This window comes from Mesoplodon bidens (genome assembly GCF_964165515.1).
Source record: "Mesoplodon bidens genome assembly, chromosome: 12".
Classification (NCBI taxonomy): domain Eukaryota; kingdom Metazoa; phylum Chordata; class Mammalia; order Artiodactyla; family Ziphiidae; genus Mesoplodon; species Mesoplodon bidens.
This window is the reverse complement of record NC_138168.1, coordinates 11,574,888-11,591,406: the sequence shown is the minus strand read 5'-3', so window position 1 is coordinate 11,591,406 and position 16,519 is coordinate 11,574,888. Positions and strand designations below refer to the sequence as shown.

The following is a 16,519-nucleotide window of genomic DNA, read 5'->3' as shown; positions in this document are numbered from 1 at the left end:
GACGGGGGACAGAGGCGGGACCAGCAGGGTGTCCCAGGCACCTGGAATTCCTCTCCACAAGGGACACAAGGCTTTTCCCGTCACTGCCACCCGTTCTAGTAATGAGGAAACACGGGCAACCCCTGCCCAGGGCTGGCCAGGGGTTGATCCTTTAGCTCGGTACTGATATACTAATGACACATTTATTCATGTCCTGAAATCAGTTTTGAGAGTTCTCTTGAGGTGATGAGTCTCTGGGTCTTCCATTTCTGCATTATCTCAGTTAACACTTAAAACGCTTATGAACCGAAACATAAACACATTCGTTTACGATGGGAGGCGGGCATGGTCGGATGCACCCACTCCTCCAGGGTAGGGAAGCCTACACAGGGCGTGGTGCTAGAGACCCTTCTCTTATGTGGCAGATAGAGAGCAGAAGGCATGGGCTATTCCTGGGTGGTATTTCCAGAGAGTTTTAATAGCTTGAAGAGTTACTGTTCTCCATGTTAGAGATATTTGTGCCCAAAGAGAGGTTCTGGGCATTAGACCCTGGAAGAGGCAGGCTGAATAGCCCTGACGCTCTGGTCCTCCTTTGTGTAGACTCCACGCAAACCCCACCCTCCTTCTGTGTGGAAACTACTCAAGAAAAGTTAAAATAAATTATAGCCATTATAAGCTGTTTTAGTTTCTTTGGGGACATTTGACGTTTTCCTTGTCTTGGGAGCTATCCATTTACAGACTATCTCAAAGAGGAACCTATCAATGTACAGTTAATGTTAAAAAAAAAAAAAAAAAAAAGGAACCTATCTCCAAGTCCTAAGGGCAGAGACCCTCTTTGGCAGGGACTCTGCAGCTACCTGAGAATCAGGTCACCTGTCTCGGTTTCGTCCTCCAAAGGGGACATTTGCAAATCGTGTGGAGGTGTTTGCTTCAGCACAGCCTCTGTGGCGGCGCTGAGTGAGGGGCCACCTTGGGCTGACAGTGATGCTGCACTTCTTCCAAGGTCCCCAAAGCAGACAGCACAGGCAGAACCCAGGTGTTCTAGCTGCCACCCCTCGGTCCAAACACGAACCAAAAAGACCACAACCAAATGTTTTAAATGTCATGATGTTAAAATCTATTCTGACTGAGGCTGTCAAAGATCACTCCCCTGTAGGCAGGTATGCATGGAATATACATGGAACCACTGAGCTGCGCTATTGACTCAGAGAATCACACAGAGACTTCTGGCTTCTCTGTGGTCATTGGACATTTGGCAGAAATCACCATGAACACACCGTGTGTTCGTGTGTGGCACACGTGCCTTACTTCACGCTTCACCCACACGCACTAGGGTCTGCTGCCTTCCGGTTACACATCACGTCACCGTGTGTGAAGCTATGACAGGGCATGTGCTCAATAAATACCCCTTGGATGGAGTAATAAAATGCCCCTGACCTCCAGTACTTTATGCGAAGAGAGATAAAACACCAACAAAAGAGGTAAAGAGGAGGAATATAAAAAGAGAGAAAATGAAAAATTAAAAACATGTCAATAATCTGAAGGAAATCAGCTGCAGCCCCGCATGAATATTACCTTCTCTTCCCCGTGCTGTGGCCCTGAAATGAACAAGACTGCCTAGTGGATGCAGTATATTGTAACAACAATAGCAACATCTCAGGAAATAACAAAGTTCCCCTCACGCCAGCGAATCCGCTCAGAGGAAATGCATCCTGATGAGAATTCCCCCTTGGAAGAAGCAGCTCTGGGTCCAGAATATTGCCAGTGGGCGCTGGACCCAAGTTCAGACGGACTGACCAGCACAGTCCAAGTGCAGAGCCTTTACTGCTTGGGCCAAGGCTGTATCGATGTGATTCAGATAGACCAGCGTAGATGTGCTGCAGCTAACTCTGTTATCCTCCAGAGCCTGGAATCTCCTAAATCCTTCCTCGGGGGTGGGGGGGGGGGCGGTTCTCTGTTCTGAGAGCTGGGACGGACCCAGATGTAGAAGAGTCGAATACAGCAGCCAGCGCCTCTCCCTGCACTGGTGCCCTCTGACTGAGGGGCCAGGATTGTAGATCAGGCCTCTGCAGGATGGAGTGGGCACCACACACGCTCACGTATACCCCTGGGGAACTGGGTTCCCTGCTTCAGGACATTCTTTTTAGATTTTGTCTTTCTACACTGAGGTTAGGATATGTTTTCTAAAAATTCATGTACAGCATCTTGGGCTAAGGAAAGACACCCAGCCCCAAGATGGTTACATGTTGTTTGTGACAGATCCAAAATTTTTCTTTAAAAATACAACTCGTCAGGGAATTCCCTGGCTGTCCAGTGGTTAAGACTTCCACTGCAGGGGCATGGGTTCAATTCTTGGCCATGGAGCTAAGATCCCAAAAGCCACGCAGTGCGGCCAAAAAAGAAAAAAGAAAAAAAAATACAACTCGTCAGTCTCCAAAAGAGCTTTTTAATCTAGCTCAGCTGAACAGGAGTGAACATCGGTACAGGGTCAGGTGTGAATCCCCGTTCATCTCAGCTGAGCCTGCTTTGTTCCTCAGCTGAAGCCATAAACCCAGCTTCTTGGGCATCATTTCATCATTCACTTGTTTCCCTCTATCTTCCCACTAAAACAGTTCTAATCTCATACGTGGTGGTAAATGGTGTGTATTGATTTTATTTTAATTCATCATTCCATTAAGTAATTTTTCCAACTCATTTTTTAAGCTAGACGGTTCTCTGTTTGGGTATCAATTGTCACTTTCTGAGAAGAGAATCTTCCTGTAAACCCATCCAGCTGGATTCAGCCGGTATCCTCACCTTTTTCTCTTCCTCCTTGACAAGGTTGATGAGGTTGTTAGTCATCACGATGGTACAAGAAAGCTTTTACTTCTTCCTACCTGTTAAGTTTTCATTGCTACAGGTATAGATCATATATCAGAGACTTGGGGATTATCTGTGAATCTCATTGCCTCTGCTGTACTCTGTCTCCTTAATCAACACTTGGTGGCTCTATGCCTGCTTTGTAGTTAAACTGCCTTAACGCACTTTATGAGCCACTAAGGGAACCCTGCTGGACTTTCTAGGAGACTCTGTGAAGTTGCTTGAACAGGTACTTGTGAGACTGTTACAAAGATGGGTATCTTAAAAGTTAAAGCATAAGTGATACTCTTTTATTACATTTCATCCTGTGCTGTGATCCACCAGGTGCTTTGCCAGAACTGCTCCTGGCGTGCTTGCCTTTATTAGGTTCTGAGAAGTGTGAGTCTTGGGAGAGAATCTAGAACACTGATGGAAAACTTTGTGCGCTCATATTTCTTCTGCATTTATTTTCCACTGTTTACATTTTCTTTCTTCTGTGTACAGTGAATGATCTACATGTGTTGTTAAACTAAACTCAGTGAGACAAGACTGCTTTTCCTTTTTCAGTGTAGTCAACTTGTATCCTTATTGGCAAAAGGCTAGGTTGTTTCAAAAACATTTTTTTAAATGGTCTCTCCTTTTGTTCACCTTTATTGATAGAGGGAAAGGATTTAGTCTTTTAAAAACACATAGTAAGACTTAATACAAGAAAAATGCTTTTTTTCTTATATTCAACCTAGAATATTTTCTTCTGTCTTTTGGCACATGCGTTCTTACAACTGGTTATGTATATTAAGTACAAATGCAGGCTTCATACAAATCAAGATTATTTTTAATTTCAAAGCAATTAATGTTATTTATTTCATTGATTTCTATAAGTATTTATCTTTAAAAGTTCTGGAATATTTTACTCCTCCATCATTTATACTATGTTGCATTGTTATTTACTACAAAGATTGCTATATCCTAAAATATTTATATTCTTATTTTCGTATGAAACAGATGCTAAGACATAGACTACCATCGTTTGGAATGCCTATGTCATCTAATTATTTCTACTTAACCATTAAGAGCACTGGATCTGTTTCGAGCAGCACAATTAAATTACACAGTTTGTCCTTAGTGTTTAACTAGTCCTTGTACTAACATATGAAAAACAATGAAGCCAAATGGCTTTGTTTTTCAAGAAAGACCACAAACCCCTGAGCACTTTCCTGGTGGTGACCACCTAGTAACTGCTGCTGTGTCTCCTCACTCCTAGTAAGGTCTGTAGTCATAAGCAGAAGCTCTTCAGAATACACACCTCATGGAAGCAGAGGTACCAGCATCCCGGCTACTGACATGAGATCTGAGAATGCCAACTAACCTCAGGTGCATGACCAGGTTACTCCGCCACCCTACTGAGCCCTGCTCAGACTCACTCTTCTAAGGACTCTTGAATGAGGTTTCCAACCTGCTCCTAATTCCCCTGCTGCCTGTTGCCTGCTTGGACCCTCTCAGCCCTGGGGACAAACAGGCAGGTCCGCACAGTGCCTCCTGGTGGTGGGACGATGCTGAGCTGTGCACGCACTGGGTTGTCCTGGTTCCATAGCCATATTGTGCCAGAGGCAAGAATTTGTAGGATGCTAATCCTGTGAAGGGCTAAAGCCCTAATTAAGCGTACCAGTAACTCCAGGGTTCTGAGTCCGAGAGGATTCCCATGGGGATGCCATGATGCTGCCCAGTCCCTGGCAGGGATCATCCAGTGGCCGGCTGATTCCCAGCCATTTGAACTTGACAAGGGGCTGCACACCATCAATGACCACAGCAGCCTTTTGGTTACTTTCTCCAAAGAGAGACCTCTTTGTTGTCTCTTGGAGATAATCTTTGGCAATCTACCTAAAAACACTGTTACATAAACCTTCCTCAAAAATCATGTTCATAGGTATCACCAAAAAAAAAGCCAAAAAATAATGAAAACTTCAGTGGACTAGTGAAGAGTCTATATTTTTAATCATTGTGTGTTTTCAATAACAGCCACCTAATCCGTTTAATAGTCATCTAGTCAAGATACTCTGTTGATTTCCAAAGGGGAAGTGAACTAGAAAAATAAATGAAAGTGACTTTTTTGTAGGAGGACACAAGAACAGATCTTTGCCTTGGAAAAGAAAACTTTGTTTGGCTAAAAAGTTCTGGATTAGGATGTTATTCTTAACTGTCATACAATTATGTCAGAACAAAGACTGAAAACATTACATCTTTTTTTTCTAATTTAGTGTGTAATATGTTGAGTTCACTTTAAAATAGTTCTAGAGAATTTTTCAAACATTAGACGTTGGCAAACATTCATGTACTTTAGAAGGACAAAAGGGGAAGAGGCACCTAGAACTCATTTCTATCAACTTAAGTGCCTTAACCAGTACTAATATTCAGAAAATATTATTTCCACTTTCCATTAATTCTTAAAGACAATATTAAATGTTTTATAGGGGCAATTTTTTCAAATATTCTTATAGGAGCAATTGTTTTTAAATATTTTGTTACTGTAAATAAACCATGGTGGATTTAATGCTGATACCTATTTTAGATTTTTTTTTTTTACTTTTTTAGCAATTGAAATTTTTTAAAAAGAGAAAACTAGGGCCTCCCTGGTGGCGCAGTGGTTGAGAGTCCGCCTGCCGATGCAGGGGATACGGGTTCATGCCCCGGTCTGGGAGGATCCCATATGCCGCGGAGCGGCTGGGCCCGTGAGCCATGGCCGCTGGGCCTGCGCATCCGGAGCCTGTGCTCCGCAACGGGAGAAGCCACAACAGTGAGAGGCCCGCATACCGCAAAAAGAAAATAAATAAATAAATAAATAAATAAATAAATAAATAAATAAATAAATAAATAAAAGAGAAAACTAAATTTCATATTAAATGGTTTTATGATGTTTTTATCAGTTTCCTCTTCATTCAGTTGGCAAAGGAAAGAGAGATATCTTGAAAGCTTGAGAAATAATTTGGTATTAACTAAACCCAACCTTCTATAGTAATTAGCATCTGTTAGTTCCAGGAAAGGTAATGGATTAGATTAAGTATAGTGAGAACACTTGTAATGGCAGCTCTGTTGACGAGCCATTCATTATTCTAAATAAAGGTGCAAGTGGTGTGTTCCTGAACCAGACCATCATAAATATAAATGATGGAACAGATTGGCCAAAACTGAAAAGAGGTTTGAAATTTTTACTATTAAAAAAACAAGCTTGAAAAGAGTAGACACTTTGAGCACCATCCCTTTGAGGATTTGTTTAGATATTGTGAGCTTTGGATGACATGGAGAACCTAGCCTGGGAATAAGAAGATGCAGCATTACGGTGTTATTATTGCTACTGCTGAATGAATCCACCATGTAATCACACATTGGTCAAGTACAGAGAAAGCCTTGTCTGATGGGATTGTCTTAAGAGCCCTGAACCGCCGACTCCCGTTTCAACCCGCCTGCCTGCTCTCTGCATGTGCCTTCAGTCCGGCCGCACAGCTGTGTCTGCCCTTCGGATCGGAGCTGTCAGCTGCATGGCCAGAGTGTTTATCATTACCAGGACCTGCTGACCAGCACAGTTCATTGTTTGATGTGTTTTCACGTAAACACACACACAACGTGGTGTCTTTTTAGAACATCGTTTGTTAAGCAACTAGGCATGGAAGAATCAGTGTTACTGTTCTTGTTACCTACACAGCACAGAGCCACTAAACACATCTGCTGTTTGCACACCGCAGTTGGGGACAGTGGACGTGGCGGAACGTGGAAAAGAAGGGGCCTCCACTTGGTCTCAGATAATCCGTATCTGTGAGAACACCGCCTCTATGTCCCACAAAGGCTGCAGCCAGACTGTGGGCCTCAGACCCTTTCTGTCCACTGCTTCAGGCCTGGAGAACCCTGGGCCCCTCACTCCATAGCAGCATCCCTTTTTTTGGCATAAAAATAGAAATGCATTTTTTAAAAATTTTATTGGAGTATAGTTGATTTACAATATTGTGTGAGTTTCAGGTGTACAGCAAAGTGAATCAGTTATACATATACATATATCCACTCTTTTAGATTCTTTTCCAATATAGGTTATTACAGAGTATTGAGTAGAGTTCCCTGTGCTATACAGTAGGTTCTTATTAGCTATCTATTTCATATATAGTGTTGTGGTCCGAGCGCGGGTTGGAAAAAGAATTTCCAGACTTGAGGTATTTTAGAAAAGAGTGAGTTTGTTGAGAAGAAAGCAGAGATGGTGAGGGGCGCTGCGAATCCAGCAGGCCAGCTTCCTGATGGACCAGGGAGAGCCGACCCCCTCTGTGGGCTAGTAGCCAACTTTTATAGCCTCAAGACAAAATTCCTGCTGGCAGGTGATTGGTCAGGAGGATACAAGGTTACTACATGGTGAATATTTTGCCTAGTATGGAGTCGGGGTGGGGTGGGTGCTGTCCAATTTAGATTAGGAGAGACCACGGCAACAGTTGTTATGGAAGCTCGGTTAATTCCGGAGTTTTTGTCCTGTGTCCTTGATGTAGGGTGTCCTTGATGTAGGGCTCTACATTCTCCCATCTTTTTATTTATGGGCCAAATCTTTGGCCCCGCTCATGACTAACTATCTGCCTATCCCCATCTCAGGCCATAGGAGCCCAGGTCACTGGGGAAAGGGGCGATGACCATTCCTAGCTTCTTCCTGCTGGCTGGGGCGTCGTGGGGCCCTGAGGCCCAGTGCCCGCTCTCTGTCAGGATGTATTTACGGAGGGAGATGAGAGCCCGTGGAATGATAAGGCAGCTTGTTCCAACGTAGTCCCTGTGCCAACTGGCTGGTATCCTTGTTGTAGCACCATCTGGAATTGAATCTTTTGAACCTGTCGGGAGACGAACTTAGATAATGTGTTAATAATGCAGGGGCCAAGCAACAAAACAGAGGCTATCAGGATTAATGGTCCCAACAAGGGCAATAGCCACATCCATATCTGGATCCCCAGAGAGGAGAGGAGGCTGGAAAGCCAGCTGGGGCCCTGTCCTGCTCTCTCTTTTAAATCTTCTATTAATTTGATGTTTTTCTTTAGAATCTGAAGGTCCTCTTCAGCCTGGCCGAAGGTATTAATATAGAAGCAGCCTGACTCGCTTACTAGGGCACAGACACCCCCCGCCTCAGCTGTTATACCACTAAGGGCCCTCCTGTTTTGTAAAACCCCCTCGGCCAGAGAGCCTGGGGCTGACTGCTGTTCCTCAGCACCGCAGCCTTCCAGGGTTCCTGGACCGTGATGGTGAGATGGAGAACACTCCTCTCTAAGAGGGGTATGTCTGCAAACCAGGAGAGCCCTCTAAAGATGCTACGTATTATTTCGGGCTGATCAAGAATTGGGTTATCATAAGCAGCCCCCGCCCCCGCAATCCGCGGCTCGTTTTTGTCTCTCTGGGACAGGTCTTAAGGCCTCCTCGAGGAAGGACCCAAGTTGGGAACGCCCCCTGAGGAAGCTAAATCCTTTGTAGTCATAATGGTTGCCCCTGGGACCGCAGCATTAATTGTGCAGGGGCCTCTCCAAAGTGTGGGAAGGTCCAGATAGACCCTGTTATCGCATAGAGATGAAAATCCGGTGCCCCTCAAGGATACCCCCCACCCAGAGCCAGGCCCTCACCTTTTGGGAGTTTTCCTCTGGAAATAGACTGGGCTCCCATGGCCTACGATTGGGACCATGGGAAGGCCAAACTCCGAGGAAGTAATCATCTACACATAAAGGGGAGAATCCCGGCTCTGACTGATGATGAGTGTGACGGGGGGAATTGGCAGAACAAATTTCTGAATGTTAGTTGAATTATGTTGTATTTTGGAGGAGAGTCTTGTCGGGAGGTTAAACTAAGTAAGCGTCCGGTGGTCACACCAGTCCCCACATATTTAGTTCCCAGTGCCAAGCTATTTATGGGGATATTGTCTTCATTAATATATTTTCTTAGTCACATTTTTCCTTGAATTTCCCCAACACAAAGTGAAATTACCTTCATGTAATACATCATATTCAACCTCCTCTGACCAGGGACCCCACTCCAGGCTAGTCTGATTAAAATTGAGGGTATAGTTACAAAGAAAGCCATTTAGCCAGCCCAAAATGGGTCCCCATCCATCCAGCTTGCAGACAGTCCTTTAAATTATGTCTTTTCCAGTATGCATAATCCCCTGATTGTAGGTCTGGGGCATCTGATCTTCATCCGAAAATAGATTACTGAGATAAGCTTTAGAAACAAACTAGAGTGTCCTTTAATAATTCAGTTAAACTTTTTAGCAATATAACATAACAGCAAGGAAATATCTGGGAAGTGAGTCTCAGTAACACAGACCTTAATTAATAAAACTAGAATTTAATATTCAGTGAAACGTAATTTTTTTTATTCATTGTGAGGGCATTAACCCTGCAGCCAGGGAAGGCTTTATCCCATCAAATGAAAAAACGAGGTTTGTCAGGGAGCTGGAAAAAGCCAAGCAGCCGTCTTGGATTTTCCATAGCCCTGACTGATTGACAGTTATTGTTTACCCATTTTAAATTCCCTGATTTAGGAGTAGACTGTTGCCATGTTTTAAGGACATCAGGATGGCAAAAGTATGGCAGTGAGGGGTTAATTTTTGTAGAAGCAGAATGAACTTTATCATGTGTGCCATGATCTTCATAGATCATTGTGAAATCATATTTATTTACTTTACCAAAGTAACAAAAGATTTTAAAAGTAAATACAAATTGCTTAAAGGCAAAGAAATTTACATAGTCTGTTATTAAAAGCAACATTCCAAGAAAACGTTGTTCTCTTAACAGAGAGAGAAGGATATTTCAGCCTGGTCTCACTAAACTTGGCCTGATGATTTATATAACTGTAATTGATCATATAGGCTTTCTGCATGCAGAAATTTTTATAAGGAGTCTCAGACTGAACTTTTAAAAGACCTCTCAGGGCTAGGAAATTCACACCAAGGGCCTGTCACAGATTTCGCTTACCAGATCTAGGTGAATTCCTCCCTTTTCAAGGTTCCCAAAATACCTTGAGATTTCTGTACCTGTTAGTGAGGTCGCCTTCCTAATTTATCTGCTAAAGCTGCTGGGAACCTAAGAGTTTCCCATCTCTGGAGGGAGCAGACGGAGGCAAGAGGTAAATGTTTCAGTTTTGCTTACAAAGGTATAATTTACCAAATTACTGTAAGTCAGAATTAGTTTGAGGGGAAGGTTTTCCTTACACCTGGAAAACACAGGTTCAAACCAGTAATTTTTCAGATAGAATGCAAATTTCTATAATTATAGAAAATTATAACCATATTTACCAGTTCATTCAGTCCTTGCTAATTAATCCTTTCTGTTAACAGCTTTATGAAGCCATCAGGTTTTTCATTAGAATTCTTCAATTTCTTACCGAGTTTGGCATTATAGTCTGAAAGTCAGAAACTTGTACTTATCCAAAAGTCCTTTTTATAAATCTTCTTGAAGAGGAAGCATTTTTGCAAAGGCATTAGAGTGAAACTGTAAGTGTCTATAATGACGAAAGACTTATGAAGGCATGGTAAGAAGGCATGTTTAAAATCTGATCACAATAAAATTAACAAAGTAACTTGGTTACTGTTGTGGAACACAGCACTTAAGGAAGCAATAGTTATTTACTTAGCCAAGGTAACAATAAAAGATTTCAAAGGCAAATACAGATCACTTAAGAGGTAAAGAAATTTAAAATCTGTTATCAGAGGCAGTTCAACATTTTAAGAAAACTTGTCCTCTTAACAGAAAGAAAAGCCAAATTCAAGTTTTGCACCAGCTTACTTTTAAAATTCATTTACTTAATTAAATTCATTATAAACTTAGTCCTGACCATGCATAAAACTCTTTCCTCAGGGGCCACTTTTCACAAAACTTTCTATCACTTTCTGTATCTCTCACTTTATTTTTCCATTCAGGAGCAGTCAACTCTAAATTAGACCTACGTCCTTTTTTCTTAATAAAATGTAATTCCATTCCTCATACCTTTTTTTACTAAAAACATACATCCTACTGTCCTTAAGCAACCATGAACTGTCCTTTATATCAGCACTCTGTAGATTGGTAAACATACATCCAAATAATAATTTTTGAAGAATGTGCTTTCTTACAGAAAATATCTCAGTGTGGCACCAAACACATTTTTTAATAGTTCCAAACCTTTTGTTTCTGTGTAAAAGGAAGCCAGTGTTCAGTAATTAATGTTTCAGTATCTTATTTTATTTGGAAATGGCCTAGTTATTTAATAAACTTCCATCCTTTCACTTAATTTAGCACAACTCAATGTTTTAAGTAGTCGAATATCTGGGGAGATTATTCTTAAGTAGACATTCCTGAAACATAATTATTCCTAAAAGTTTCACCCAAAGCTCTTATCTCATTTGTATTTTCTTTTCTTAAAAGTTTCATCACATTGAGTTATTTTCATTGCTGACAAATTTGCAACAGATATAATAAGATCTTATTTAGCTTATATTAAACCTAGGCACAATAAAAGTATTATACTTAATGTTGATGGCTCGAGACATGTCTATATTAATTAGATCAACAAACATAAACATTAACACCAGGTATTAATTTAATATTGAATATTTCCCGGTTCACGTGAACCTGAAATGTATTTAGCTTAATTTTTCTTGTTTTAGAATTGTTTGATTTGTAAGTGCTTACTTTTCTGTTAAGCCAATTAAATGGAGCTCATTTACAAATCAACCTCAGCAATATTATCCAAAGACAAAGACACATACTGAGACATACACTATATATCCAGACAGTCAGAGGTCTCATATTTTCCACTTGAGATTTAAAATGTCTCTTTGCCTTTTTTTTTCCCCCCTTGGCTTGAAGTTCTACTAATTAACCCAAGGCTGAAGTCTCAGGCAAAGTGGGCTGTGTTTGTAGCTCAAGGACATGATTAAGAGTTAACTTCAGACTTTTTCCTAGGCATATTTTTGTTCTCTCAGGCTCAGGATTCTGAAAAAGCTATTTCAACAGACTAGGTTTTCTAATTGCACATGCAAAAAGAACCCCCTTTTGCAATCTTAAAAACTTTTTATCTTAACCAATTTTCTCTGGAGTCTAAAGAACATTGCGGCCATCCTGACTGAAGGAACCTAACTTGTTTTGAATTTGGGAAACGTCAGACGTGGGAAAGGGAACATGGACTCTAATAGTGCCCATGTCTCCATTTGCTACTTCCTGGCGTTGGGCAGTCCTGGATCTTGTGTGGGGGTGGCTGATGGGGAGCTGTGGGTTGAGATGGGGTCGGGGGCTGAAGCAGGGGGTCCATGGGGCGGGGGACAGGAGAGGTCGAGTGGAGGGTCACCTAGGAGATCTGCTGGAGAGGGAGGCAGAGCGGGTGGGGGGGATGAGGCGGCAACAGAAAGACAAGGCGGCATGAGTCCCTCGGCTCCGGACTCTGACTACGGGCCATAAAGGTCTGGACGTACGGAACCTCTGAGTCCTTTCCTTGTTTCCGCCAAAAGAGATCAAGTTGGAGGATCGTGTTATAATTTAGTGAGCCGTTAGGAGGCCATTGTTCTCGGCCCCCCAGTTTATACTGGGGCCAAGCCGTGTTACAAAAGAAAATGAGCCTCTTCTTTTTGAGATTTTCAGGGTCAGATTTTCCAAGTTCCTGAGGATACAACCACGGGGTGAGTCTGAGGGAGGCTCCCGAGACGAACCAGAACCCATTCTTAGCCTGTACGCCGTAGAATGGGGGTACTGAGAGTCACCGGCTGACAGAGAGGCGTCCCCTTTGTCCCAGTGATCTCTCTGTGCGACTAAGGCACAAAATGGGTCGACCGTCTCAACGATCGCGTCCGACCGTGAGAGGTGACCCCTGAGCGTGCGACTAAGGCACCTTGTGACTCGGGCAGGGAAAGAGAAAAGAGAGAGAGATTCCCAGGACCCACCGGGTGACTCACCACTTGGCGATGCCCGGAGACGTGAAAAGGCACTGCTGGGATGGCTCAGAGGAAATGCCTAGGCTCCTATAAGTCAATCCGGACGGAGAAAAAGGTGAAAGTGTAACAGAGAAGACAGGCTGAGGAATCGGCCTCGTAGTCCTGCCGGGCAGGCGGCGGCCAAGGGGAGGGGGCTCAGTGTTCTGCTTGAACCAATACGCGCCTCACGGTGCACGGAAGTTGCCTTGCTGGGGACAGACGCTCTAACAGCCTGGTCTGTTCCGTGACCCCCTTATCCTTTCACGGGAGTCTTCAAGTGGCAGGCGCCCTGATGGCTTTTAAATGCCTGACCCGTGCCCGCATAATACCAATCGGCCTAGTCCGCAGTCAGGAGGAAGACAGAGGGACCCTCACCCGTTCTGGGCGGCAGTTACTGGGGCAAAGTGAGCCACGGAGCCTTCGGAACACACCAGGGTGTGGCCCTGGCCAGAGTTCCTCTGTAGCTTCCACGGCAGCTTGCCTGTTCACAGAGGGTCCCAAGAAATGAGGAGAGGAGGTCGGGGAGGAGATCCCCCCCGGAGATGTCCCTGTGCGGGCCACCAAAATGTCGTGGTCCGAGTGCGGGTTGGAAGAAGAATTTCCAGACCTGAAGAATTTTAGAAAAGAATGAGTTTGTTGAGAGCAAAGGGCAGAGATGGTGAGGGGCGCTGCGAATCCAGCGGGCAACTTCCTGATAGACCAGGGAGAGCCGACCCCCTTTGTGGGCTAGTGGCCAACCTTTATAGCCTCAAAACTAAGAAAATTCCTGCTGGCAGGATGGCATTAGGTGATTGGTCAGGAGGATACAAGGTTACTACATGGTGATTATTTTGCCTAGTATGGAACCAGGGGGCTGTCCAGTTTAGATTAGGAGAGACCGTGGCAACAGTTGTTATGGGGGCTCGGTTAATTCTGGAGTTTTTTTCCTGTGTCCTTGATGTAGGGTGTCCTTGACATAGGGCTCCACATATAGTCGTGTGTATATGTTAATATCCCAATTTATCCCTCCCCCCGTGGCATCACTTTCTAATGAATAGCACAGTAGTTTATAAATGAACAAGCACACAAACAAAATGGGTCCACAAAGCTTCACATAGTTCATCTGATGCCCACAAAAGTCCCTCGGCTATGTTGCTGTTTTTATCTCCAAGTTAGAGGCGAGGCCTCCAAACCCAGGTCTCTGATGGCAGCCCGCCCTTTCCGGCCCTTCACACCCCACTTGTGCTCAGGAGGGCCCGGAGGTGCACTCTGGGTTTTGCTGCCTGGTTAACACTTCCTTTATCAACCAACATCAGTTCAGGCCTCGCTGGCGTCTGAGAACTGAACGTGAACAAATATAATTTACCGGGAGCTGCCACAGCCAATCAATAACCTGTCGAATATCAGGAAACTGTTGGTGAATACAGCATCTCATTCCATCAGTCAGTCATCTCGTTCATTATAAGCTGTGTTCGTGCTACCTTGTGTGGTTTTTGTCTCACCAGAATGAATGTGGTCTTAAATGTTGTGTGTTTAATATTGTCTGCAGTGCCGCCAGCCGCTCTGAGACTGCATGGATGTGGAAATCGTAATCTTGCCTGGAGTATAAAATGCATGCAGCCTGTAAATACATGTGCATGTGTAACTGTCATCCCCGTTTTCCCATAGAAATGTTTTAGAAATTACAAAGAGATATGCTCCCCGCCCCCCAAAAAAACACAAAAATCAAAACCTTTTTTTTTAGGTCTCAAAAGTTGAGGTTAACTCTAAAATCTGTTTCTAAGGCGAACACCAAACCAGTTCTCTGGTCTTTCCAGTGTCATTGTGCCCCAACCACTGTGCTTGGTCTCAGGCTTCGTTGAATCCAGGAAGGGTGTGCAAAACTGTGGAATGAGACGGACTTGAATGCAAACAGAGAGGTTCAGTAAAGCTCAAATTTGCAATAAGGGAACACTGTATCGCTGTACCCCTACTTGCTAAGAACATTCTGTGTATTGAAGTACATGGTCGTATGCAGTTTCATCCGAGCATTTACCCACGTGGGTGGACGGCACTGCCCGAAACGCACTAACGCTGCCCTGTGCTCCGCCCGCAGCCAGAAGCTCAGCTTCAAGGAGCGCGTACGCATGGCGAGCCCGCGGGGCCAGAGCGTCAAGAGCAGGCAGGCCTCGCTGGGCGACAGGCGGTCCCCCAGCACGGACATCACCACCGAGGGCAGCCCCACCAAAGTGCAGAAGAGCTGGAGCTTCAACGACCGCACCCGTTTCCGGCCCTCGCTGCGGCTCAAGAGCTCCCAGCCCAAGCCGGTGGCAGATGGTAAGCCCGTCCCTTTTCTCCATAACCGTTTCACTGAACGCTCGAGATCATGAGTGGTTAATTCTCCCTAGTGCCAATCGCAGAGAGAAGGAGACAACGCCAGGGGAAGAAATATTTGTTTGTTTTCTTGGAAATTTATTCCCTGCTTTGGGCGAGTGTACAGAAGTTTACTTTTGGAAGCAACTTTGACAGCTAAGTCTACATTTCAGGGAGGGCAGACACAGTGTTGTTCATTCTTCACTCATATCTCAAGCATATTGTTATTTCTCAGGCGAGGTCCGTATCAGGTCAACAGGACTGTGCTTCGGACGCACAGGACGTGTCTGACCTGCAAAGGCCCGAAGATGGCCAGGTGCTCGGGAACCTTGAGACCCAGGGAGAAGGGGCCAGAGCCTTTCTGGACCCAGTGAGGATGCTGTTCCTTTTCTGCTAGGCTCTGTTTTCCCCTAAATCAGAGACCATTGCTCATCTTTGTTAGAGAGATGCTCACTGGAAGTTCTTATCTAATGATAAGTGGAATTCAGGTTCTTCTTCTGAGAGGCATTAACCTATTTTATTGATCAGATTTTGTGGCAGAAGCTTACTTGCCAACACGTTTTGTTGAGTGCCATATAATTTCAGTGTTTATGAAGTAAAACATTTTGTTTTGCATTTAAGATTAGCTTGGCTTTCCTTCTAAGAACGACCCCCAGGATCTCTTATCCTGGGCAAAGAACCAAAGTCAAATCACATCTTCCATTAACACGGAAAAGCCCACAAAGGCCGTCAGCCCCTCTGTGCACACTCCCGAGCAGAACTGCGTTCTCCCAGGCAGCGGGATAAAATTAACAACCCGGGCCCACAGTGACCTCGGGCTTTCTCAGCCCCCGGCCCTCCCAGCCCATTCAGAGCTCGTGGGGCCACCCCCCACTCTCAGAGACGCCCCCGGAGTTCCCTCCTCACACTTCCCACCCTGCACACCCGGGAACGTCGGGCTCTCCCAGCAGCGCCCAGTGGCTGACCCGGCACAGGCCCTCCTGGCGGAGCTCGCAGCTGCCATCTGGGCTGCACACTTGACCCGCCAGGTGCCCTCCTCCTGCCGCTGTGCTAAGGTGAGAAGTGCTCTCCCCAGCACCGACACCCCTCCCGGCCCTACACCAAGCCCCCGAGTGTCCCGAGTCACTGGCAGCACAGATCTCAGTGTCCTCTGGTCTCCGCACTCTCCTCCCTAGGAATTGGCTGAAAGCCCATGAACAGCTGAGTCAAGAGTTAGCAGTTACAAGGCTTGTGTAGCTCTCAAAATAGACTTGCTGGATATAAATGGACACATGATTTCTGGAAGGCAAGTTGGCAACATATCAAGAGCCTTTACATCTGCCTAAGCTTGGACGCCTCCCACCCACCAATTCCATTTCTAGGATACAGTCGATATAATGAAGTAGCAGACATTAGAAAAGATGCTATAAGTCTAAAATTATTGAAACA

At 44.6% G+C, this 16,519-nt stretch overlaps 1 protein-coding gene across 3 annotated transcripts in view; it reads left to right on the top strand.

The window, feature by feature from the left end:
• KCNQ5 (potassium voltage-gated channel subfamily Q member 5) overlaps positions 1–16,519 on the top strand; it is a gene marked incomplete at its 5' end in the record, with an annotated part of 571,115 nt that overhangs the window by 496,990 nt on the left and 57,606 nt on the right. For 2 of the 3 annotated variants that reach the window (XM_081250514.1, XM_081250513.1), the window contains one exon: positions 14,835–15,055. In XM_081250514.1, the coding sequence (XP_081106640.1) occupies positions 14,835–15,055 (221 nt within the window). Of the gene's footprint in view, positions 1–4,078; positions 4,136–14,834; positions 15,056–16,519 lie in introns of all 3 variants that reach the window. The other variant, XM_081250512.1, reaches the window with a different exon arrangement.